The sequence below is a fragment of the Oncorhynchus kisutch genome, linkage group LG17 (genome assembly GCF_002021735.2).
Source record: "Oncorhynchus kisutch isolate 150728-3 linkage group LG17, Okis_V2, whole genome shotgun sequence".
Classification (NCBI taxonomy): domain Eukaryota; kingdom Metazoa; phylum Chordata; class Actinopteri; order Salmoniformes; family Salmonidae; genus Oncorhynchus; species Oncorhynchus kisutch.
This window is the reverse complement of record NC_034190.2, coordinates 77536306-77563070: the sequence shown is the minus strand read 5'-3', so window position 1 is coordinate 77563070 and position 26765 is coordinate 77536306. Positions and strand designations below refer to the sequence as shown.

General features: G+C 46.6%; 2 protein-coding genes across 7 annotated transcripts; both read left to right on the top strand.

Moving 5' to 3' along the window:
• Positions 1–342: 342 nt before the first annotated feature.
• Positions 343–15509, top strand: LOC109908343 (differentially expressed in FDCP 6 homolog). Its single transcript, XM_020506991.2, has 10 exons — positions 343–583; positions 4682–4822; positions 4916–5101; positions 5492–5719; positions 6810–7065; positions 7226–7524; positions 12138–12304; positions 12881–13079; positions 13242–13332; positions 13908–15509. The coding sequence occupies exons 1-10, from the start codon at positions 437–439 to the stop codon at positions 14102–14104; spliced, it is 1911 nt and encodes a 636-aa protein (XP_020362580.1). The 5' UTR covers positions 343–436; the 3' UTR covers positions 14105–15509.
• Positions 15510–16744: 1235 nt separating this feature from the next.
• Positions 16745–26512, top strand: LOC109908342 (mucin-12). Of its 6 annotated transcripts, none has more exons than XM_020506987.2 (15): positions 16745–16831; positions 17257–17347; positions 17521–17842; positions 18070–18721; positions 18924–19048; positions 19735–19786; positions 19949–20077; positions 20345–20482; positions 20695–20843; positions 22322–22376; positions 22486–22565; positions 23612–23707; positions 23840–24275; positions 24430–24641; positions 25229–26512. In XM_020506987.2, the coding sequence occupies exons 2-15, from the start codon at positions 17286–17288 to the stop codon at positions 25292–25294; spliced, it is 2574 nt and encodes an 857-aa protein (XP_020362576.1). In that variant the 5' UTR covers positions 16745–16831; positions 17257–17285; the 3' UTR covers positions 25295–26512. The 6 variants fall into 6 exon arrangements, with proteins under 6 accessions (XP_020362576.1, XP_031650538.1, XP_031650537.1 ...); XM_031794678.1 differs by having other exon boundaries at positions 17242–17347; positions 20695–20762; XM_031794677.1 differs by having other exon boundaries at positions 17242–17347; positions 24436–24641.
• The last annotated feature ends 253 nt before the right edge of the window (positions 26513–26765 follow it).

Sequence of the window (26765 nt, the reverse complement as noted above, 5' to 3'; positions counted from 1 at the left end):
GCAGAGCAAGGGGAACCACTACATCAAGGTCTCAGAGCGAGTGACGTCACCGATTGAAACGCTACCAGCTCGCACCACCACTAACTAGCTAGCCATTTCGCATCAGCTACACTGGCAAAGGAGAAATGCTCACTAATAGGGATGTAAACAAATTTGTGCATAAAAAACATTTTTTGTGTGTATGGAAAATGTCTTTGATCTTTTATTTCAGCTCATGAAACATGGGACCAACACTTTACATGTTGCGTTTATATTTTTGTTCACAATATTAAAGGAGTATGTCAGTCTGTTATTGGACCCTTACACTACAATGCCCCGCCAGCAGGTGGCGCAACTGAGACTGACTGGTTTAGTAGTGCAGTCAGCACAAGCAGGGCCCCACAGTCAAAGCACTACTGGGTGTGGGTGGCTCAAGAGGCTATCACAGCGTAGGGGCATGTATCGAGAGGAGGGAGGGAGAGAGAGAAAAAGTTATGCTGCTGTAGACATGGACCTACGCTCAGAGCTCCTCAAGTCTATTTGGTATGGTTTCACTGCTCTGGATCTTGAGAAGAGTGGGAAAGTGTCCAAGTCTCAACTCAAGGTGAGCACCTGGATTCATTTCAGCTGAAATTGATGGGATTTTACTAAGGGTTTTGGCCCCATGTTTTAGGGGCACCGTCTTCTAACCAAGGCACCCAGCTCTCTCATTTCCGACCACATGAGGATCTTTATTGGGGTAGCTGGAGTCATCCAATAATATATAGTTATCTGGGTCAATAAAAATATACTTTTGATATTAGTGAAGATGAGCAGAACTGGTCCTGAATAACTTGATATGCTGTATATGTTTGCTAGATGATATGTGGTAGATTTTCTGCTGATCTTCATCTGATGAAGTGTATTTCCTGGTTGAGCAAACCTTCATGGCACATGCTCTGTGTGTGTCAAGTTATTAGCTGATTGTTTTAGTGTTGTAATAGGGCTCGCAGTGGTAACTATATTTTTCCCATGGGTGGGAGAACAACACTGATGATAGTGAAATAGTGCAGAGTAGAGGCAATGTGTGAGCTGGAGAGTTACAGTTTGCTCTGTGTTTCTATGAATGGAAGGCCTTATCACCAAGTTGTGACCAGGCTGGTCCATGATGTCACCACATGCAGTGCAATTGGTACTGTGGCACTGAGCACGACCAGAGAGCTGGTGAATATAACATGTCACCACATCGCCACTTGTACTACAGTTCACGTACATCTTCAGTGCATATTGATATGAACCTGAGTGCCAGTGTGTTGGTGCTAGCATGCCCCTGTCATGCTGCTTGGCTTGACAATGAACAATGGAGTTGGCCAGAGCACAAACAAACATCGGACCAGGCTATATTGTTACATGGTGTGGGACCAGTCCCACTCTCCTCCATCGAGCTCCATGATTCAGCCATGTGCTCCTGGCCTGGCTTTCACTATCAGAACCTCATGACTAGGCTTATCCCTGTCATGCTGGTACTGGCAGACTGGCCTGGAGTATGGGCCAGTCTAGAGACCAGGGAGTCAGGTTCATAGAGGCTGAAGGTCCCCAGGACACGCAGGTCTTGGTGTTCTTTCAAATTGAGAAATGTATATTACTAAACTGAACAGAAATAAGAAGAAACTGTATTATGAAACTAATATAAATTCTATAAAAATCTTTGGAGTACTTTAAATGAAATTGTGGGCAGAAAGACTAATTCAACTCCATGTTTTGTTGAATCTCGGGGCTCATTCATCACATGACCTTTTGATATTGCCAATTATTATAATGACTATTTCATTGGCAAAGTGGGCAAACGCAAACATGAAATGCCAACAACAAACTGTGAGCCAACATATTCATGCATACAATATCTAATAATGAAAGAAAGCATTGTAATTTTAAATTCTGTGAAGTTAGTGTGAGAAACCATCTCGTATTGACAACTTAGCTGGAAAGCTGCTGAAGATTATAGCAGGCTGTATTGCCACTCCTGTTTGTCATATTTATTATCTGAGTCTGGAGAAAAGTTTGTCCTCAGACCTGGAGGGAAGCTAAAGTCATTCCGCTACCCAAGAATGATAAAGTGCCCTTTACTCGTTCAGCCGATCAATCAACTTGCTGCCGGCTCTTAGCAACTTTTTGAAAAAGAATTAAGACTTTCAGCATGCTTATAGAGAAAGGCACTCAACATGTACTGCACTGACACAAATGACTGATGATTGGCTAAAATAAATTGATAATAAGAAGATTGTAGGAGCTGTACTGTTAGACTTCAGCGCAGCCTTTGATATTATTGACCATAACCTGTTGTTGAGAGAACTTAAGTGTTATGGCTTTACATCTGCTGCCATATCATGGGTTGGGAGTTATCTATCCAATAGAACCGAGGGTTTTCTTTAATGGAATCTTCTCTAATGTAAAACATGTAAGGTGTGTTGTAGCGCAAGGTAACACTCTAGGGCCTTTTACTGTTAAACAAAACTTGTGTGTCTATGTAGCTGATGATTTTACATTATACACGTCAGCGACCACAGCTAGTGAAATCATTGTAACCCTAAAACAAAGAGCTGTGGTCAGTTTTGTAATGGGTGGTTGGTTAATAATAAACTGGGTCCTGAACATCTCTAAAACTTAAAGCAATGTATTTGGTACAAATCATTCCCTAAGTTCTAGACCTCAGCTGAATCTGGTAATGAATGATGTGGCTGTTGAGCAAGTTGAGGGGGGAGAACTTCTTGGTGTCAGCTGAGACCGTAAAGTGTCATGGTCAAGGAATAATTGTTGTGAAGATGGGGAGAGGTCTGTCTGTGATAAAGAGATGCTCTGCTTTTTACGCCACAGTCGACCAAACAAATCCTGCAAGCTCTAGTTTTATCAAATCATCTCTATTGCCTGATGATATGATCATGTGCTGCAACTAAGGACCTAGAAAAGCTGCAGCTGGCGCGAAACAGAGCAACACGTCTTGCCCTTCAATGTAGAAAGAGGGCTAATGTCAACAGTATACATGTCAGTCTCTCTTGGCTCATAGTAGAGGAGAGATTGGCTGCATTCATTTTTGTTTTTGTGAGAAATATTGTGAAATATTGTCAAACTTCCCTGTATAATCAACTTACATATAGCTCTGACAGACATAAGCCACCAGACACAGAAATTCAGAATGAATTCAAGGGTTCCCAACGTCTTATGTAGAGCCATGATCACATGGAACTCCTTCCCATCTCAAATTATTCAAGCAAACAGCTACATTTGCTTTAAAAAATAAAACACCTCACAACACACCTCTCCCCTATAACTCACATGTATATGTACCAGTGTACAGTATGTATGCGTGTAACTATCCAGAGGAACTTTTATGTTTCCATTGTGCTTATTTAAAATGTGTGTAGTGAAATGTTCTGTATTATGTCACATGTCATGTTGTGTGTGAACCCCAGGCAGAGCAGCTGCTGCTTCAGCAACAGATAACGGGGATCCCAATAAAATCCTTGGTTCAGTTGTGAGAAGAGGGTTGAGTGAGTGAGGGAGGGGAGGAGGACAGGATGTGGTGATGATGTGTCAGAAAATTCTACACGGGTTTACTGAGTCTCTCTCAAAATAAGATACATATCTCTCAACTTCTATTTCAGTAAGGTCCAGTAATTTATTCTTGTTTTTCATGAGAGCATCCTTAATCTTATCAGAAGGTCTAAAATGGCAGTTGGAACATTGTTGTGTGAACACAAGAAGCTCTCTTGAAGTAACCCAATAGATATTTGACTGAGTAAATCACACATGCCTGGTCAGCAGTTTCACCATATCCTTCTCCTATATTTTGACGTGATGGGTACATGATGCACGTTTCCTCTAAGACTAAAACACTGCAATGATTCAGCTTTTGTGTTTCAGGTCCAAAGTATTTCATGCTCTTTTCTGTCTGACAGAGACAAGTCTGTACAAGGTTTATAAACAGGTCTTGGCCAGATACTAATATTGACGTCTGTTACGTTCAGTATTTGTTCATCTTCTGCCGATCTACCATTCCAGTGTTTAATTGCTATATTGTAATTACTTCGCCACCATGGCCTATTTATTTCCTTAACTTAGCTCATTTGCACTCACTGTATATAGACTTTTTGTTTTCTTTTGTTCTACTGTATTATTGACTGTATGTTTTGTTTATTCCATGTGTAACTCTGTGTTGTTGTCTGTGTCGAATTGCTACGCTTTATGGCCAGGTCACAGTTGCAAATGAGAACTTGTTCTCAACTAGCCTACCTGGTTAAATAAAGGTGTTCTCAACTAGCCTACCTGGTTAAATAAAGGTGTTCTCAACTAGCCTACCTGGTTAAATAAAGGTGTTCTCAACTAGCCTACCTGGTTAAATAAAGGTGTTCTCAACTAGCCTACCTGGTTAAATAAAGGTGTTCTCAACTAGCCTACCTGGTTAAATAAAGGTGTTCTCAACTAGCCTACCTGGTTAAATAAAGGTGTTCTCAACTAGCCTACCTGGTTAAATAAAGGTGTTCTCAACTAGCCTACCTGGTTAAATAAAGGTGTTCTCAACTAGCCTACCTGGTTAAATAAAGGTGTTCTCAACTAGCCTACCTGGTTAAATAAAGGTGTTCTCAACTAGCCTACCTGGTTAAATAAAGGTAAAATAAAAATTAAAAAAACTCATCCAGATCTACCTGTTGTCCATGTGTTTTAGGTTCTGTCCCATAACCTGTGTACGGTTCTGTCCATCCCCCACGACCCAGTGGCTCTGGAAGAACACTTCAGGGATGATGATGATGGACCGGTCTCCAGCCAGGGGTACATGCCTTACCTCAACAAATACATACTGGACAAGGTAATGAAATGCACGCATCATGGCAATAGCTGAGTTTATGTTTTTGTTAGTCTCACTCAACATTGTGTGTATTATTATGTTTCCTGCACACAGGTAGAAGAGGGCTGTTTTGTCAAGGAACAAGTAGATGAGCTTTGCTGGACTCTCACTGCTAAGAAGAACTACAAGCCGGGGAAGGACAATAAGAACGTGTTGCCGGGGAAGGATGCCTTTAGTCTCTGGTGCCTGTTTAACTTTCTGTCAGAGGACAAATACCCTCTGATTATGGTCCCAGATGAGGTAAGTTCAACTTCACCATCCTGTCCTAGTAATAACCTGCCAAACCTCTGAAAAGAATTGCAGACTTGTGGTCCTTTATGTGCAGTAAATTTGGGCTTGCATGTCACACAGCTTCTGGTTTCCTGTAGTCTGTTTTTCACAACTGCTGTTGGCAGTGTTGTTATGATAAGCTACAGGCAGCTTTTAGAGCAGAGCACAGTGGCTCTGCGTGAGAACCAGCAGTCAAGGTTGTTTCACTAAAAACAAAATGGAGGAGGTTACCTTATCAATCAAAAACAATACATTTCACTGGTGGCAAAACAAGTGAAAGGCAACCATTCTCACCACAATATACAATGTCAATGTCTTTTTCTATGCCAAATATTTATGCTCCACGCTTTATTTGTTCAGGTGGAATACCTGCTCAAGAAGATGTGTATGGCCATGAGTGTTGAGCTCAACTGTGTGGAGCTGGAGGACTTCATCTCCAAGGATACAGTGCAGCAGAATGGTTTCACTGTCTGGTCCTTCCTGGACATGATGAACTCTGGGAAGGTAACTAGAGGCATGGACCAGGAAATCACCAGCATGGCCATAGAGGAGGTGTACAGGGAGATAGTCGGTGATGTCCTCAAAGAGGTAGGCTACCTGAAAACAATACAGCAGTATGGTCTGTCTGTCTCTCAGCCGGTCCCTCCCGCTTGGCCAGAAAATCTTGATGTTAGCATGTCTGAAGGGATATGTACACTCAGTGGCCTGTTTATTAGGTACACCACGCCGTTCATGAAAATGGTTCGCTCCTACAGACAGTGAGTCACGTGGCCGTGGCTTGCTATGTAAAGCAGACAGGCATAGAGGCATTCGGTTACTGTTCGATTGAATGTTAGAATGGGCAAAATGAGTGACCTAAGCAACTTTGAGCGTGGTATGATCGTTGGTGCCAGATGCACCAGTTCCAGTATCTCAGAAATGGCCGGCCTCCTGGACTTTTCACACACGTCAGTGTCTAGGGTTTACAGAGAATGGTGTAACAAACAAACATCCAGTCAGCGGCAGTTCTGTGGGCTAAAACATCTCGTTGATGAGAGGTTGAAGGAGAATGGCAAAAATGGGGCAAGCTAACAGGCAAATAACCGTACAACAGTACAACAGTGGTGAGCAGAACGGCATCTCAGAACGCACAACTCGTCGGTCCTTGTCACAAATGGGTTATTGCAGCTGATAGGTTCCACTCCTATCCGCTGAAAACAACAAGAAGTGGCTCCAGTGGACACGCCATCACCAACACTGGACAACTGAGGAGTGGAAAAAGTTTGCCTGGTCCGACAAATCTCAGTTCCTGTTGCGTCATGATGATGGCAGTGTCAGGATTTGGTGTAAGCAGCATGAGTTCATGGACCCATCCTGCCTGGTGTCGACAGTACAGACTGGTGGCGGTAGTATAACGGTGTGGGGAATGTTTTCCTGGCACACATTAGGTCCCTTGATACCAATTGAGCAACATTTTAATTCAGATTGTTCTGGGGGAAAAGGGGAGGTCCAACCTGGTACTAGATGGATGTACCGAATAAACTGGCAACTGAGTGTATAAACTATGTAGTGATGAATCTTCCACCATATTGCTGCCACCACCTTAAAGATTTGCAAACATTGCTAAGGGCAAAAGGGGATGTGTCAGTGATACGTTGTTCTATGTCAATAATGTGTGTGTTGACTTTGTGGCCTCCAGGGGTATCTTTGGAAGAAGGGTCAGCTGAGGAGGAATTGGAAGGAGCGCTGGTTCACCCTGAGGCCTGGTACCCTGGCCTACTACACCAGCGAGGACCGCAAGGATCGCCAGGGAAACATCCCTCTGGACGGGGACTGCTGTGTGGAGGTTCTGCCAGACAGAGATGGGAAGAGGTGTATGTTTTGTCTGAAAACTCTCTCCAAGACCTATGAGATGAGTGCCTCAGACACCAAGCAGAGACAAGAATGGACAGCAGGTCTGTGGGGCATGTTCTTCTACTCAGTGATCCCTCCTACTAATAATGCATTCACTCCCAATAGACTTCAGGCTCCTCTAAGAGTGAATATATAATGTGAGCCCTGTGTGGAAGTACTGTTGTACAACTTGTTACAGCCTATCCCCCTCCCTCCCCACAGCCATTCAGACAGCCATCCGTCTACACACTGAAGGGAAGACCTCTCTCCACAAGGACCTGAAGCTGAAGAGGAGGGAGCAGAGGGAGCAACGGGAGAGGGGGCGGCTGGCCAAAGAGGAGGAGTTGCAACGTTTTCGGGCCCTCCAGGAGGAGAAGGAGCGTAAGCTGGCCGAGCTGGAGCTCCTGAAGGAGGCACAGAGGCAGGCCCAGGTTCTCCTGGAACAGGACGAGATGAGGAGGCGTCAGCAGCATGATGAGATGCAGCGGGCCCTGGAGGTGCAGCTCCGTGAGGCAGAGGAGGTGAAGACTGGGAGGGGAGAGGGAGACGGTGGAAAAGAAGCGATAACAAAGGGAGGGAGGTGGTGAGGACAGAGAGGGAGGGAGGGGAGGGAGGCGGTGACAATGGAGGGAGGGAAAGGAGGGAGGCGGTGAGGACAGAGAGGGAGGAAGGGGAGGCAGTGAGGACAGAAAGGAAGGGAGAGGAAGGAGGCGGTGAGGACAGAGGGGGAGGGAGTCGGTGAGGACAGAGAGTGAGGGAGGGGAGGGAGGCGGTGAGGACAGAGAGAGAGGGAGGGAGGGAGGGAGGCGGTGAGGACAGGGAGTGAGGGAGGGAGGGAGGCGATTAGGACAGAGAGGGAGGCGGTGAGGACAGAGAGGGAGGGAGAGGAAGGAGGCGGTGAGGACAGAGAGGGAGGGAGAGGAAGGAGGCGGTGACAATGGAGGGAGGGAAAGGAGGGAGGCGGTGAGGACAGAGAGGGAGGGAGGGGAGGGAGGCGGTGACAATGGAGGGAGGGAAAGGAGGGAGGCGGTGAGGACAGAGAGTGAAGGAGGGGAGGGAGGCGGTGAGGACAGAGAGGGAGGGAGGGGAGGGAGGCGGTGAGGACAGAGAGGGAATGAGGGAGGGGAGGGAGGTGGTGAGGACAGGGAGGGAGCAGAGGGAGGTGGTGAAGACGGAGGGGAGGGAGGTGGTGAGGACAGAGAGGGAGGGAGGCGGTGAGGACAGAGAGGGAGGGAGGGAGGGGAGGGAGGGAGGGAGGCAGTGAGGACAGAGAGTGAGGGAGGGGAGGGAGGCAGTGAGGACAGAGATTGAGGGAGGGGATGGAGGCGGTGAGGACAGGGAGGGAGGAGAGGGAGGCGGTGAGGACAGAGATGGAGGAAGAGGAGGGAGGCGGTGAGGACAGAGAGGGAGGAAGGGGAGGGAGGCGGTGAGGACAGAGAGGGAGGAAGGGGAGGGAGGCGGTGAGGACAGAGAGGGAGGGAGGCGGTGAGGACAGAGAGGGTGGGAGGAGAGGGAGGCAGTGAGGACAGAGAGGGAGGGAGGGAGGGGAGGCGGTGACAATGGAGGGAGGGAAAGGAGGGAGGCGGTGAGGACAGAGAGGGAGGGAGGGGAGGGAGGCGGTGACAATGGAGGGAGGGAAAGGAGGGAGGCGGTGAGGACAGAGAGTGAAGGAGGGGAGGGAGGCGGTGAGGACAGAGAGGGAGGGAGGGGAGGGAGGCGGTGAGGACAGAGAGGGAATGAGGGAGGGGGGGGGGGTGAGGACAGGGAGGGAGCAGAGGGAGGCGGTGAAGACGGAGGGGAGGGAGGTGGTGAGGACAGAGAGGGAGGGAGGCGGTGAGGACAGAGAGGGAGGGAGGCGAGGGAGGCGGTGAGGACAGAGAGGGAGGGAGGGAGGGGAGGGAGGGAGGCAGTGAGGACAGAGAGTGAGGAAGGGGAGGGAGGCAGTGAGGACAGAGATTGAGGGAGGGAGGGAGGCGATTAGGACAGAGAGGGAGGCGGTGAGGACAGAGAGGGAGGGAGAGGAAGGAGGCGGTGAGGACAGAGAGGGAGGGAGAGGAAGGAGGCGGTGACAATGGAGGGAGGGAAAGGAGGGAGGCGGTGAGGACAGAGAGGGAGGGAGGGGAGGGAGGCGGTGACAATGGAGGGAGGGGAAAGGAGGGAGGCGGTGAGGACAGAGAGTGAAGGAGGGGAGGGAGGCGGTGAGGACAGAGAGGGAGGGAGGGGAGGGAGGCGGTGAGGACAGAGAGGGAATGAGGGAGGGGAGGGAGGTGGTGAGGACAGGGAGGGAGCAGAGGGAGGCGGTGAAGACGGAGGGGAGGGAGGTGGTGAGGACAGAGAGGGAGGGAGGTGGTGAGGACAGAGAGGGAGGGAGGCGGTGAGGACAGAGAGGGAGGGAGGGAGGGGAGGGAGGGAGGCAGTGAGGACAGAGAGTGAGGGAGGGGAGGGAGGCAGTGAGGACAGAGATTGAGGGAGGGGATGGAGGCGGTGAGGACAGGGAGGGAGGAGAGGGAGGCGGTGAGGACAGAGATGGAGGAAGAGGAGGGAGGCAGTGAGGACAGAGAGGGAGGAAGGGGAGGGAGGCGGTGAGGACAGAGAGGGAGGAAGGGGAGGGAGGCGGTGAGGACAGAGAGGGAGGGAGGCGGTGAGGACAGAGAGGGTGGGAGGAGAGGGAGGCAGTGAGGACAGAGAGGGAGGGAGGGAGGGGGAGGCGGGTGACAATGGAGGGAGGGAAAGGAGGGAGGCGGTGAGGACAGAGAGGGAGGGAGGGGGAGGGAGGGCGGTGACAATGGAGGGAGGGAAAGGAGGGAGGCGGTGAGGACAGAGAGTGAAGGAGGGGAGGGAGGCGGTGAGGACAGAGAGGGAGGGAGGGGAGGGAGGCGGTGAGGACAGAGAGGGAATGAGGGAGGGGGGGGGGGGTGAGGACAGGGAGGGAGCAGAGGGAGGCGGTGAAGACGGAGGGGAGGGAGGTGGTGAGGACAGAGAGGGAGGGAGGCGGTGAGGACAGAGAGGGAGGGAGGCGAGGGAGGCGGTGAGGACAGAGAGGGAGGGAGGGAGGGGAGGGAGGGAGGCAGTGAGGACAGAGAGTGAGGAAGGGGAGGGAGGCAGTGAGGACAGAGATTGAGGGAGGGAGGGAGGCGATTAGGACAGAGAGGGAGGCGGTGAGGACAGAGAGGGAGGGAGAGGAAGGAGGCGGTGAGGACAGAGAGGGAGGGAGAGGAAGGAGGCGGTGACAATGGAGGGAGGGAAAGGAGGGAGGCGGTGAGGACAGAGAGGGAGGGAGGGGAGGGAGGGAGGCGGTGACAATGGAGGGAGGGAAAGGAGGGAGGCGGTGAGGACAGAGAGTGAAGGAGGGGAGGGAGGCGGTGAGGACAGAGAGGGAGGGAGGGGAGGGAGGCGGTGAGGACAGAGAGGGAATGAGGGAGGGGAGGGAGGTGGTGAGGACAGGGAGGGAGCAGAGGGAGGCGGTGAAGACGGAGGGGAGGGAGGTGGTGAGGACAGAGAGGGAGGGAGGTGGTGAGGACAGAGAGGGAGGGAGGCGGTGAGGACAGAGAGGGAGGGAGGGAGGGGAGGGAGGGAGGGCAGTGAGGACAGAGAGTGAGGGAGGGGAGGGAGGCAGTGAGGACAGAGATTGAGGGAGGGGATGGAGGCGGTGAGGACAGGGAGGGAGGAGAGGGAGGCGGTTGAGGACAGAGATGGAGGAAGAGGAGGGAGGCGGTGAGGACAGAGAGGGAGGAAGGGGAGGGAGGCGGTGAGGACAGAGAGGGAGGAAGGGGAGGGAGGCGATGAGGACAGAGAGGGAGGAAGGGGGGGGAGGCGGTGAGGACAGAGAGGGAGGGAGGCGGTGAGGACAGAGAGGGTGGGAGGAGAGGGAGGCAGTGAGGACAGAGAGGGAGGGAGGGAGGCAGTGAGGACAGAGAGGGAGGAAGGGGAGGGAGGCGGTGAGGACAGAGAGGGAGGGAGAGGAGGGAGGCGGTGACAATGGAGGGAGGGAAAGGAGGGAGGCGGTGAGGACAGAGAGGGAGGCGGTGAGGACGGAGAGGAGAGAGGCGGTGAGGACAGGGAGGGAGAGGAGGGAGGCGGTGAGGACGGAGAGAAGGGAGGTGGTGAGGACAGGGAGGGAGAGGAGAGAGGCGGTGAGGACAGGGAGGGAGAGGAGAGAGGCGGTGAGGACAGGGAGGGAGAGGAGAGAGGCGGTGAGGACAGGGAGGGAGGCGGTGAGGATGGAGAGGCGGTGAGGATGGAGAGGAGAGAGGTGGTGAGGACAGGGAGGGAGAGGAGAGAGGCGGTGAGGACAGGGAGGGAGGCGGTGAGGAGGGAGAGGCGGTGAGGATGGAGAGGAGAGAGGTGGTGAGGACAGGGAGGGAGGCAGTGAGGAGGGAGAGGCGGTGAGGATGGAGAGGAGAGAGGTGGTGAGGACAGGGAGGGAGAGGAGAGAGGCGGTGAGGACAGGGAGGGAGGAAGGGGAGGGAGGCGGTGAGGACAGAGAGGGAGAGGAGAGAGGCGGTGAGAACAGGGAGGGAGAGGAGAGAGGCGGTGAGGATTGAGAGGAGAGAGGTGGTGAGGACAGGGAGGGAGGCGGTGAGGATGGAGAGGAGAGAGGTGGTGAGGACAGGGAGGGAGGCGGTGAGGATGGAGAGGCGGTGAGGATGGAGAGGAGAGAGGTGGTGAGGACAGGGAGGGAGGCGGTGAGGATGGAGAGGCGGTGAGGATGGAGAGGAGAGAGGTGGTGAGGACAGGGAGGGAGGCGGTGAGGACAGCTAGTAACAGGAAAGGGGGAGAGGGTGAAGGGAAGAAAGGAGTGTGGTTATAGCACCATAAAGGTTCCAATGAGTACCTTATGAGCATGGTTCTTTTATATAACCTTACAACAAGTTCTATATAGCACCAAAAAGGGATCCGCTATGGTTATGATCCAAGATCCAACTGCCTTTTTTGGCAGTCTATAGAACCTTCTGTTTTGAGTGTGTGCTTACCTGTGTCAAGGAGGAGGAGGGTGGTGGTTGTGTTGTGTACTGTGGAGGATGGTTGGTGCAGATTTAGAGTGGGTGACAGGGTGTATAGTAACACTGTTTATGCCGATCACAATGCTCTGGGCTAGGTGTCTAGATCTTCTATGCTGTGTGTGTCTCTCCAGTCGCGGGCCAGCATGCAAGCAGAGATGATTCTGAAGGAGGAGGAGGCGGAGCGGCAGAGGAAGAGGATCAAGGAGCTGGAGGGGTTGCAGATGAGTCTGGAGGAGGCCTTGCACCAGGAGATCAAGGCCAGACAGGACGAAGAGGTCTTTAGATACGCACAGACTGGGTAGGGTGCTACATGCGCACACACACAGTATTCCTCTTCAAACATATTCACTTCCATAGACAGACTCAGGTAGGGCTAGCAGTCGGCATGTGAAAACGCATCCACTTAGCACGTATAAGCTGCATGTCTTTTTATTGAACACAGCACACCACAGGGAGACAGATGGTGGTGAGAAGCTGATCAGTGTTGAAGGGTGGGCTGTTGCGTTAGTGAGGTTCCTGAGGAAGTAGAGTTTTTAGCAGAGGAAGTTGTCTAGCTACGATCTGTTGGATATGATGACAGGGTTTGCATGGGCTCTGTCTCAATCTTACATGCAAAAAAATAAATGATCTGACGTGCATATAATACCAAGCGTTAAGTTCCCTGCTGGTCAAAGCTCACAAAGAATCTCAGACATGGCAAAGATATCATAAAGAATATAGGCTCGTCCATGCTTGTAATAAGTTGGCTTTAAATACAGTGTTACCAAATTCTTTCTAAATCTCCAGCAAATCATGCTATATTTACTGACTACTGTATGCCCTGTGTGTTTTAACTTGACATGTTTCTAAAAAACCTTGAATCTGTATTGCCCAGTTTGCTGTCTGAGGAGGAAGAGAAGATGAAGGCCCTGATGGCCCTCCAGGACGAGCAGGAGGAGTACATCCGGAAGACCCAGAGAGAGAAGCAGGAGCTGAGGCAAGAGATGGAGAATAAGACCCGGGCTCTGGAGGAGGCTCAGCGGCAGCTGGAGGAGGTCAGGGCCAACCGACACCGGGTCGACCAGGACGTTGTGGTGAGTAGCCTACCGTTATCAACACACTGACTACTTCCCTTCACATATTTAGATTGGGATTAATTATCAACACTAACATCAATGTGGTTAACATTAGAGCCTTATTCATGTCTTTAGTGTGAATTTGTTCCATATGTTTCAATCTCCCTTGTGTCCTGATAGGCTGCCCAAAGGAAGCTTCGTCAAGCCAGCACCAACGTCAAACACTGGAATGTTCAGATGAACCGGCTGATGAGTCCAGTTGGACCAGGAGGTATGTCACACACATTGAAATGTTGCCATTTTGTCAAGTGTTCAGCATCGTGTGATGCAATGAGGTCACTTGAGTGGGCACACATTTCCTTGCGATTTGACATTTAACTGTGCACAAAGAGCAGGGAGCGAGTAAGACATGCGATGTGCAGAACTACTGTACAGTAGGAGGTGTATGCTAAAGGTCGTGAGAAATGTCCCTCTTTCTCTGAGGTCGTAACTAGGTTTTGACAACCTCATTTTAGTGTACTTCTTTCTTTAAGCATAGCGTTGATAAGACGTACTCGTGCATTTCTGTGTTATTCATCATATTTTCTACTGTAAACCCGTGCCTCTAGCATCCCTCTTGTCTTTGACACAGTAACTTCAAACCACAGGTACACTGATGACTTACCTGCCAACAACCACTGTTCTCGTTCATAACAAGATGACTATGTCAGATTCACCAATCATCACTCATGAATAATTTACCAAGATATACTTAGTTACAATGTGGTCTTGTCCACCAGAAAACAGTACAGCAGGCTAAATGTTTGTGTTTCTGTATCCTGTTCTTGCTGTAATGGTTCCATTCAGAGAAGAGATCTTCTGGAGGCTCGTTCTCCCGTTTCCAGATCCCGTCTCAGAGAGACCCCGGCCTGCGTCTGAGACAGCGGTCAGAGGAGCAGGATGACGAGAGCAAGGAGAACGTGGACAGCAGTGGTGCAGGGTTAGGCTGTGAAGGAGAGAGACGTCTCTCACAGACCTCTAACGGAGGCATGGACATCCCCTGAGAGGATATGGTTCTTCTCTTCTCTTCTAGAAGGGAAAACTGTGTTACCAACTGTGTTTCGTTTGTGGTTTTTGTAATGGAAAAGGTGGAGAGACTGAGCGAGTATGAATTCATCTTTTAGGTGGTGTCAATGTGAACGTTCTGTCTAGTTGACGGAAAAGCATGGATGGGATAAAGGAATCGTCAAGATACATGATGTTAATCTTTTGAATATTCTTCTCCCACCAAGTTGGTAGTAAACAATTAGATGCATCATTGGTAGTAAATGTATTATGTCAATAGTATTCCATCACAGCATCTCACGGTATGTTGATAACAAGTCTCCATGTTTTAATGAAGAACAGAATAACCACAAGTGTTTGTTTTGTTGTTGAGCATTTCTTCTGAAAGATCACAAGATTAAGATTTCTTTCATCTCACAAAATGAATTCTGTAAATATATTTACTAAATGAGTCTAGTTTGTTCTCTTCTCTCCCTCTTTGTAATGACAGACAGACAGACAAACAGACAGACAGACGTATTAATAAAATAAGGAGAGTACTCTGTACCAAATGGTTACAATATGAAAACAGAGAAGAGTGGAAATGAATGCAAACAGCTCTGTGGTCTCTTTATTTCCTGTTTCCGGAGTCAGTTTAAACTTTACACACATGTAGAAATGTAAGCTCGGGGGCCAGGTGCGTGCCCTGTGTGTGTAAACTATGTAGACGTTGCATTTTCCCAATCCTTATATCTTCTCAGTGTTTGTGTGACGAAACGAAGAACTAATTCAAGGTATTATCCTGCTTTATGTTTGGGATGTGGATACATATTGGATGTGACAATATGTATAAACAAAGTGTTAAGAGAGACACCTTCTGACCAAAAGGACCATTACAGGAGAGACACCTTCTGACCAAAAGGACCATTACAGGAGAGACACCTTCTGACCAAAAGGACCATTACAGGAGAGACACCTTCTGACCAAAAAGGACCATTACAGGAGAGACACCTTCTGACCAAAAAGGACCATTACAGGAGAGACACCTTCTGACCAAAAAGGACCATTACAGGAGAGACACCTTCTGACCAAAAAGGACCATTACAGGAGAGACACCTTCTGACCAAAAGGACCATTACAGGAGAGACACCTTCTGACCAAAAAGGACCATTACAGGAGAGACACCTTCTGACCAAAAGGACCATTACAGGAGAGACACCTTCTGACCAAAAAGGACCATTACAGGAGAGATTTATTGCAAATACCAAGATCCATTAATGTTGTGGGAATGACATGATTGACACCCTTGATAAAGATGAGCAATAATGACTGTATAAAATCAATTATTCAAATACTGAGCTATATTATATGCTCAATTTCCTTTGGAAATGATTTTATACTAATACAATTGCTCAGAGAAAGAAATGTTGTTTAACAATTTATTTTTAAATCTCAGAGGTAGGCATTAAAGACATGCTAAGACATGCTAACGGTAATGGTGAATGGTTAGCATGTCTTGGGGGTATGATCTTTGGCCCTCTGTAACTTTCTCACTCATCATTATTCCCGATCAATTCAGGATTATTGGTAATCATGGTAGCATCCACATTCATGTCGAAGTCTTTAAAAACATATATTCTTATTTAGAATAAAATGTACCTCAACATGACACAATATATTATTTCCCATAAATTTATATTTGGCACAAAAAAATAAACACAACCTAAACGAACTGCAAGTGCGTCCAACAAATTTGTAGAGTCATTGCATTATAGGAATATGGGACCAAATACTAAACTTTTGACTACTTTATTTACCGAACAGAAATATAAACGCAACATGCAATAATTTCAAAGACTTTACTTATGTTACAGTTCATATAAGGAAATAAATCAATTGAAATAAATCAATTAGGCACTAATATATGGATTTCACATGACTGGGCAGGGGTGTTGCCATGGGTGGACCTGGGAAGGCATAGGCCCATCCACTTGGGAGCCAGGCCCACCCACTGTCGAGCCAGGCCCACCCACTGTGGAGCCAGGCCCACCCACTGTAGAGCAAGGCCTAGCCAATCAGACTGAGTTTTCCCCCACAAAAAGGCTTTATTACAGCACCCCCTTCCCTGTCCGATGATCCCGCAGGATGTGGAGGTCCTGGGCTGGCGTGCTGACACGTGCACGGTCTGCGGTTGTGAGGCCGGTTGGACGTATTGCCATATTCTCTAAAACAACATATGGTAGAGCAATGACCATTCAATTCTCTGGCAACCGCTTTGGTGGACATTCCTGCAGTCAACGTGCATATCGCACATTCCCTCAAAACTTGAGACATCTGTGGCATTGTGTTGTGTGACAAAACTGCACATTTTAGAATGGCCTTTCATTGTCCCCGGCACAAGGTACACCTGTGTAATAACCATGCTGTTTAATCAGCTTATTGATATACCACACCTGACAGCTTGATATATTATCTTGGCTAAGGAGAAATGCTCATTACCCAGGATGTAAACACAAAAATTGAGAAAAATAAGCTTTTTGTGCCTATGGAACGTTTCTGCAATAGATCACGTGGTGAAGATTCATGCGTCGTTTCCATGGAGTTGTTTTTACACGCTTGTTGTTGATTGGTCAAAGGAAATATGGCCGCAGAATAAACATTCACAACGATTGGATTTTGGTGTTTGTTGTTTAACCAATGAAAATAGGTGCTTTGTACAAACTGTCGCATGTCCAGGAAGTTTTGAGGTTTGTTTGGGGGTGAAAACAGCAAAGTCTGGGATATTCTTAATATTTTCTTTGAAATTTACAGAATACATTTTTTTGGAAGCAAGCAAACAGTTAACTATTTTGACGTTTGCATGGGAGTAAAGTAAGATTTTATATATTGTCATATCATGAATCAAGTAACGTTAGCAAGCTAACAGTATCGTTTAAATTGTTCAACGTTTTGTGGTGTTTTTTAAGGAATTAGCTAGAAGATTGCAATGTGTTCTTTTCTGTATTCAAGTGAAATGAAGTTAACAAACTACAGCAAAGCAATTGAGCACTGCGTCAATGTTGTTGCTGTTTTGTCCCTAAAAGGCGTAGCTATCTATGCGCTCTTGCCAACTGTGTTAGCCAGCATGCTGAATTATGTTTACAAACATTTGGTTCAGGTTTGTTATTTACAGAACATTCTTGAACCCCTGACTGAGCCAACATGGATTCCTCTCCAGTACTGCGTCAGCAATGTCAGAACACACTCCTGAACGACCATTCAAGGTAGGCCTGCAGAGTATGAACACAACTAGTCTATTGTGCTTTATTTTGGTGGTTGCATCTCGCTAATGATTCATGGTCGCTGTCTATAGCTGAACCTGAATCTAAAAACAACACTGTGGATACACTGCCTGAAACATATGTCTACACTCTCTACATTGACTGTCCCTCTCCAGTCTCAACAGAATGACAGCAGACAAAAAGCCAGGCTCTAAACACCTCTCTGTACCCCATCCTTCCAAACACCTCTCTGTACCCCATCCTTCCAAACACCTCTCTGTACCCCATCCTTCCAAACACCCCTCTGTACCCCATGGCCATCCTTCCAAACCGGGGCCTGAGAACAAGGACCCAGCAGCAGCCTCAGACAACGGTCCTAAACTCATGATAAGACTGCTGGGCATCAGCAGGCTCCCAGTGCTGGCCAAGTCCCTGCCCCTTAAGACTCCCTCTGACTTCACGTGGTCACACAAGAGATGGGAGGACAACTCTCTAGCGGTAAGGAGCATCTTTTCTTCAATCAACTGCATCACTAAGGGCTGGTTTCCAGGACTCATATTAAGGCCATTCCTGTACTAAAAAGCAGACTCACTGGCTATTAAACAGTGCTTCTTAGTCCAGGGTTAGGATTAATCTCGGTCTGGGAAACCTGCCCTGAATATGCGTCTCCAAAGCACTACTTGTCAGTGCTAAATAATAATTAGTTTGTCTTTGTTTTCCTTTAGGGTAAAGCCAAGAGGATGAAACCAAGCACCAAGCCTGTGCCTTTCAACTTCTCTAATCTCAAGGCCAACCGAATGGGGGCACAGAACCAGAGGGGACCGCTGGCTGCTACTGCAAGGGCTGGTGCTCAACCAACCCAACCTAAAAGTACTTTTACCACTGCTGCCCATCTAAAAACAAGACCCACAACAACCACTGCCCAACTGCCCAGTAGCATCCCAGCAACTCATAACAAGGCCCAATCAAAGTCAACAATAGAGCTTGCTGCTCAACTCCCAACAACTGCACTACACTTGGCAGCTAGAAAAGCAGGCTCAGGGCCTGGCGGCATCTTGTCACAGCAAAATAGAGAGTCGGGGAAGCCTCATCAGACCCAGGCTCCCAGTGCTGCCACCTCCATGTCTTTGTCTCAACATCCCAAACAGTCTTCTTCAGATAATCTATTGCACGTACCTGGATGGGGACAACTTTCCAGACCTCCCAGTTCATTTGCTCTCGGCTCAGGTCTTTCGTCCAGTGCTTTCTCATTTAGTAGTGCCTCCACTGCCTCAGCCCAGCCCACTGCCCTCAGTACGGAAGCCTGTGGTGGCCATTTTGACATGCTCAGCCTGAAAGATCCTTCCATGCCTGGGCAGTTACCAAGTAGTAGCACTGGTGAGAAGGGATTTTTATTACCGATGGTGTGGTAACAGTAAAGGACTCAAACATCCTCCGCTTCTTTCTCTAGTAATATTAGGCATAGTAGCCTACTATAGTCTCTCTCCCCAATCGCTCTCTCTCTCTGCTTAGGCTCTTCATTTCACACTTTTTCTTTTTGAAATTGAAGATGTGTTCCATTGTACTGTGTGTGTTCCAGGGAGTGTGGAGGCTGCCTTCCACTCTGACCCTTCTGCCCTATGTAGTATCCTCCAGAATGAGGGAATCAGTGCAGCCAGGGTTTTTATGTCTAGCCGTCCCTCTACACAAGCCTATAACAACATGGTGAGTTGTCTTGTGGAATGAGGTACAGGGATTTTGGGTCGGTTGTAGTGCGTTGGTATTTGTTTGTTTTCAAATCAAATTGCATTAATCACATGCATCGAATACAACAGGTTGTCTTGACCTTACAGTGAAATGCTTACTTACGAGCCCCTAACTGACAGTGCAGTTTCAAAAATACATATAAGAATATGAGATAAGTAAAAAATAACGATATATATATATACAGGGGGGTGCTGGTTATTTAGCCAGTATGTACATGTAGGTAGAGTTAAAGTGACTTTGCATTGATGACAGAGAGTGGTGGGGGAGGGAGGGAGGGAATGTGAATAGTCTGGGTAGCCATTTGATTAGATGTTCAGTAGTCTTGTGGCTTGGGGGTAGAAGCTGTTTAGAAATCTCTTGGACCTAGACTTGGCGCTCTGGTACCGCTTGCCGTGTGGTAGCAGAGAGAAGAGTCTATGACTAGGGTGGCTGAAGTCTTTGACAATTTTCAGGGCCTTCCTCTGACACCACTTGGTATAGAGGTCATGGATGACAGGAAGTGATGTGCTAGGCCGTTCGCACTACCCTCTGTATTAATGCCATAGCAATGTTTGAGGTTGCCTGTACAATTGGTACTGATGAACTGTCTGAGTTTGTCCATCAGTTTGCCTATTAACTAACTAGAGGTATTCTTTTCTTTGCAGCCCCAGAGAGTGTCCATCATGAAGAATGGTCTGAGGACAGTGCCCTCTGCTGGTCAGTGTATTTATTATTATTTTTATTTTTCCTCTTGTGAATTTGCATTCCTTCATGTTATGTACATTTTTACAGGTGGACATGTTTAACATACTGTAGCATCTTATATAAAAAAAAAACAATTTGCTGTTTAGTATACTTTATGTTCTTGTGTTGAATTAGGTCCTGTCAGGAATGTAAAGTTGTCTCTGGCCCTGGGCAACATCCTGCAAACTGAAGGGGTCAGCTCCTCTCTGGAGTTGGAGAGGGTATCTGTCATGAAGAGTCACCAGACGACAGCAGCTTCTGCAGGTCCGTGGTAGTACTACTGAACACATCCCAGATGGATTTTATGTAACTTTCCTAATGCTGCAAATAAATGGTCTATGTGCTACTGATATAGTGTAAACGTTTAGGGCTATTAGAGGGTGGAAATGTTATATGTAGCACCTTTTAAAACATTTTTTTTTAAGAGTTTGTTTGATTAGGCAGCCTATTCAAACCCCTACTCCGGCTCAATCTAGGGAAGCTGGGATAGGCTAGCAAGTCTAACTTTGTATGTGCATGTATTGTTTATAGGTCCCGTAAGGTCTGTTCGGTTCTCCCCTGAGCCTTCATCCCTCAACAGCATCCTGCAGGATGAAGGGGTCAGCTACTCTCTCCAGCCCCAAAGAGTGTCTGTCATGAAGAGTCACAAGAAGTCAGCAGCCTCTGCAGGTCAGTGGTAGTACTAGTGGACACATCCTATCTTTGGGCAAGTTTAAATCAAATAAAAAAAAATACATTTTAATGCTTAGAAATCCCAGCAATAGATTAGTACTGCTTCATTAATCATAATGCAAAAAAAATGCATTTTTAAAGAAGCTTTTATAGCTTCAAACCGCAAAGAAGAGAACACTATTAAGTCTGTAACCTTGTATGTGTTCCAGGTTCAGTACGGCGTGTTCAGTTCTTCCCAGATGCTGCAGCCCTCAGCAGCATCCTGCAGAATGAAGAGGTGAAGGCTGGGAGACCCCTGGAAGCCACACCCCAGCGCACCTCTGTCTGTCCATCTGGCAGGGGCACCTCCATCTACACTGTCAGTCACTGTTTGATCAATTTGATTTATTAATAACAAAAACGCATATAAAGCTGCTGCCACCGGGGCGAAAACAACATACATTTCAATTAAGATTTTAAAGCTGCAATATGTGACTTTTTGGACAATTTGACCAAATCTACATTGACATTATCTATAACTAATATTTCTTTCTCATTGAAAGCAAGTCTAATAAGTGGTAGATCTGTTGGATATGCACCTTTTTCTATGCTTCCCATTCTTAAGTTTTGTTTTTTCGTCGTTTGCTTTTGGTTTTGTACACCAGCTTCAAACAACGGGGTTTTGAATGGTCCTGGAAAAGTAATGACATTTTTATAATGGTGTTTTCAAGGCCTGGAAAAGTTTTGGAAAATTATAAAATCCATGAAGTCAGGGAAATTAAATGTATGTTAGGGCTAACCCTTCAATCGCATTGAATCGAATCATGTGACTCTAAATAATAATTTGTGAATCGTCAAACGAGATTATAGATGTAGCCTGTTTATTGGATTATGTGGATTCAAAACGTGTTTTTTTTTTTTTGAGACTTCCAGGTGGTTTGGGCATCCAATATATGGGGCATTGTAACTCTATATATTCCAGTCATCCTGCAAAGTTAACACTTCTAAGATAGTTTAGCTAAATATGACTGAAGAAAATGTGAGGGATTGCTTCAATTGAATTAGAATATTTGCAGCCTTCCATAGTCATTTGATATTTTAATATTATTAAATGAGTGAATTATTTAAAGGCGAAGCGTATTTGGTTGTAATGTTGCAATGTTTTACATCGAGGGTGGTCAACCATCCTCCAGTATCTCTCTAACAAACCATATTTTAGAAATTAGCTGCTCAACCGATCTTGATAAACTGTCTCTGACCTGTTTGAGCAGGGCTTGATCAAAAGCCTGCACACCCACTAGCTTTCCAGACCTGAGGGTTGACCACGTGTTTTATACAGTTGCCTAACAGGTATTCTACTTTGTGGGAGTTTAAGTGCCTTGCTCAAAGATGGGAGCTGGTTCATGAGAGCAGCCTCCCTGTGTTGGTACCACATTATTCTTTTTTTATACGTCTTGTACATAAAGGTTTCATTGTTGGTCATGGGCATTTGGTTAGAAGTTATTGAGAAGTCATGAAATTCCATCTATGAGTGAGTGCATGAACCCTGACAGCTGAAAATGCTTATGGAAAATGTATTTCACAGCTGTTTAGATGGTACAATGTTTTTATTTATTTAATTTTTTTACAAAAGAATAACTTGTTTTGTCACAAACTGAAATTTAGGCAAACTATTAGAATTTTAGCAACCAGGAAATATACCAGAGCATTCTTCTTCATATTACACCTTGTAAAAATGATTACCGTCCTACTTTCTCATGTGCCTACTTGTTATGTCACCTTAGTGCTGTATGAAACAAGCAGCCACCCACTACGGGTGAGTAACACAAGATTCACTGTGATACTTTACCTTTCCAGGCACAGCGAGTACCCATCACAAAGTGGCACACTGAAGCTCCTGGAGAACCTATGGGTACGTTGGTCATATGCTACCTTTTCTATTGCCACATCTCAACCAGATATTCTCCTGTTTGTCCCTCTCCTCTTTGGTCTGCCTTATGTCTATCTGTCCCTTTCCTCAGTGACATCAGTCAGCCTGACCCCAGCCTTAAAGTGGACACCCCAGCGGGTCCCTGACACAAGGCATCAGCCCATGTCCATGGTCAGTATGTTACAGTACACCCCTGACTCTTATGTCCATGGTTAAACTGTGAACACTAAAGTGATAACATTCAGTATTTGTTGCCCAATCAATCAAATGTATGTATAAAGCCCGTTTTACATCAACAGATGTCACAAAGTGCTTATTCAGAAACCTAGCCTAAAACTCCAAATAGCAGGCATTGCAGATGTAGAAGTGCGGTGGCTTGGAAAAACACCATAGAAAGGCTGGAACACAGAGGAACTAGGCTATGAGGGGTGGCCGGGTGGAGGCTAGATGGTTCTTCAGGACTGGTTGCACCCTTTACAAGATGGTTGTAAAGGGTGCAACCAGTCAGCACCTCAGGAGTAAATGTCAGTTGGTTTTTCATAGCTGCGCATTCAGAGGTCAAGACAGCAGGTGCTGAAAAGAGATCAAGAGGTCCCCGAACTGCTGTTTTAGACCAAGGAAGCACATTGGTGAACAGGTCGAGGTTCCATAGCCTCAGGCAGAACAGTTTACCTGGCCATGCTGCTGCTCCAGTTTCAACTTCCACCTGACTGTGCTGCTGCTCTAGTTTCAACTGTTCTGCCTTATTATTATTCGACCATGCTGGTCATTTATGAACATTGAACATCTTGACCATGTTCTGTTATAATCTCCACCCGCCACAGCCAGAAGAGGACTGGCCACCCCACATAGCCTGGTTCCTCTCTAGGTTTCTTCCTAGGTATTGGCCTTTCTAGGGAGTTTTTCCTAGCCACTGTGCTTCTCCACCTGCATTGCTTGCTGTTTGGGGTTTTAGGCTGGGTTTCTGTACAGCACTTTGAGATATCAGCTGATGTACGAAGGGCTATATAAATAAATTTGATTTGATTTGATTTGAAACTGGAGCAGCAGCACAACCAGGTGGACTGGGGACAGTCAGAAGTCATCAGGCCAGGTAGTCCTGAGGCTCAGGTCCTCCGGGAGTGGAGGGAGAGAATTAGAGGGAGCATACTTAAATTCACATCCCTGTTATTGCCAGCACCATGGATGCTCTAACTCACTGAGCCATCTTCTTTCAGAGGAGGCTCCTGTCTGCCCATTGGACCCCCTACGCAGGCTCACCCAGACTCGGGGGCCTCCAGGGCCACAGCGGAGATCTGGAGACATGCAAGGAGGTGAGGGGGGGGGCTAACAGGTGGCATTTACTTGCCACGATTGATGGATTTACATACTTTAGTTGACTGCATTGTTTGTAAGTCGCTCTGATTAGGTGTCTGATAAATGACTTACATGTCTATGTGTGGCAGGAGGTTGTCCAGACATTGTTTAAGGAGACTGAGGAGGAAGAACAGACAGACTGTGTGGTGTTGGATCAAGACCCTGCTGAGATGCGAGCAGACCAACAGCTGGCGAAGGAGGAGAAGCAAAGTTACACAGGAGGACGACTCCAGACTTTTTTCCAAGCCCCACACAGAGAATCAGTCATTTTCTTCTCAACTGGCAAGAAGCTGCACAGAGCAGCTCCAGCACATGAACAGGAGAGCCCTGTGGCGGGATTTCTGGAGCGAGGTGGGCCAATGGAACATTGTGCTGCAGGAGGACAGGAGTCGATGCACCTCCTCCCTCTGCATCCAGAGTTAGACAGAGCCTCTGCACCAGAGATCCCGGAAGTCACAGCTGCAGCCACAGATCTGACCAGGTTGACCAACCTCTCAGCTTTTGTCCCCCTGCGCCAGCCCAGAGGTAGGACTCAAAGTCAGTGTATGTACTAGCTGATTGTGCTGCTTCTTGCTCTTTGGAGTCTAGTCTGGGTTACTGTAAAGCAGTTTTCGACAACTGATGTTGCAGAAAGGGCTTTATAAATGAATCTGTTTAATTGATCGATAACCGTGTATAGTTGCAGGTAGTATTATGTTCCCAAAGAGCGGCGCTCTGACATCTGCTACAGCCTTGCTCCGCCGGCGCCTCCCCCCTCTGAAGGAGCTACGTCTGGATGAGGAGGTGGCCACCTACACCTCCTCCCCAGCCCTACCTCCCTCGTCATCCTGGCCCCTGCAGACCCGCTGTGGAAACCCTGTAGCAGCAGCCCTGCATCTCCAGGACTACACTGTGAGTTGGGTATCATCCTTTAGCTGACATACAATTGCGGCCAAATATATTGTCACCCTTGCACTTTTCTGAAGTCATTCCATATTTCTTCTAAAATATGTAAAAATTCAAAAAGCATTTTGTCCCCACACTTAGTTATTGGATTTTCAACATTGCAGAACAATTTTATTTTTGTAAACTAAAGTTTACCGTTTTTATTTAGAAAATTAGGACATGGCATAGACAGAATTATCTGCAGATAAACTCTTCTTGTAGCCCCCCCCCCCCCCCCCCATGTTTAATTGTAGGGAGGGAATTATTTTTCTTCAATTTAAATGATTTAAGAAAAGTGCAATGGTGCCAATACATTTGTCCCGTAACTGTATTAGTCCTATAGGCATTTATCTATAGCCTCGAGTTCCAGGATTCCTCCAGCAGCCGATTTGATAAACAAGACTTGGTAGGATAACATCGTGAGACTATCCAACCTATAGACTCGGATTCATGTTCATTGTGGATTAATCAGAAGAGCATCATTGACCATGTTGTGATAGTTGAAAGTATTTAATACTATTTTCCTGTTCTTCCCGTTCATTCCTCCCCTTCAGTTTTTTCGGCCAATTATCTTGGACCCCTCATCTACTTCCTACTCCTCTCCTCTCCGGGAGAGATGATGACTCATCACTGTTTTATTTTTTTAGTCTGGTCTAGTTTACTGATAAGAAGAGACCCATAATGGATTGTTAAGTCTTTAAGGAGTGTGTATGTTTGTTTTCCGAACCCTGTTATAGCCAGATTTGCTGTCACACTTACAAAATATCTATTACTGCTCCAACTAGCTACTTTTCCAAAACGTAACATACCCATGTTTAATAATGTATCAAGTTAGAAACATTTTTACCACATTGGCATGCACTGGCTATACAATTATTATTAGCATTATATTTTTGACAGTATTACAGTATGCAAAATATCCAAGAATGAGAAATTTTTTACATTTTGATTGGAATCAGAAACTAAGTGAATTAATTGATGTTCAGAAATCAAATGTTGGTGGGTACCAATGATTGAAATCTATGATTTTGGAGTAGGCTACTGAACCCATTGGGAATTGTTAACTTGATCAATGTTGCAATAAAATGTTTTTTATTTTTTTTACAGCTTTCAAAAATATGAAAGTAAAATTTTCATTGACACTTTTTAGAAAAACATATTCACCGTATGTGTATTCTGTTTGCATGTTTTCATTGTGTGTGTGTGTGTGTGTGTGTGTGTGTGTGTGTGTGTGTGTGTGTATAGTGACATAGTTCAACACTAACTAAATGAGGCCCAAATCAGATTGTCTAGATTTGTTTATAATAAATGCATATGAACTTTCTTTACTGACGTGTATTATTTCAGTTATGTGATGCATGTTTTGTGAGTTTATTATAGTGAAGCCCATTGGAAACGGCCACTTAGCCATGTACTGTAGTAGAGTTGTTTAGGTTCTGATGGACACTGATAACTGCAGTAGTACAGTCTCAAATAGAGAGTAAACAGACAACAGAACCTAATCTCACTGAGACAGCAAGTGTCTCTTTATTTTTTATTTAACCAGGCAAGTCAACATTCCTATGACCGTAGCAGAGATGAACGCCCTGGCCTTCTGAAGTGCCGCGGCACATTTTAGTGGGTCAGTTTGAGCGGGGCTTGGTGCCGACTTGCCAATCTTGTTCGCATAATGAATAGTATTTGGGATGCGAGATGATTTGTAGGTAATTGACTCTGCATAGTCCGACTGCAATGTTATGTCATCAGAATAGTATTTCTTCTGTAACTTCCACCATTTGCCTACTGTACTGCATAGAGATCCTATTAAATGACTATTATATGGGCTACTGTACCTCTTGGACGGTCTCATGTTTTCCTTCATGTGTCCTCTGTACTCTTTTGCCTCACAACATAATACTGGAAGAGACAAATGTATTTGAATACTGTCTTACATTCTTTGAATTTCCAGTTGTACATGCTCCTTAAATTAATTAGAAAATACTGTAAATTACAATTTAAATGACAGTAAAGTGTATATATGTCACATGTAAGGATAACACTGTATTATGAAGCCAAGATCAATAATATAAAGAGTGATAGAAAAAAACTTTG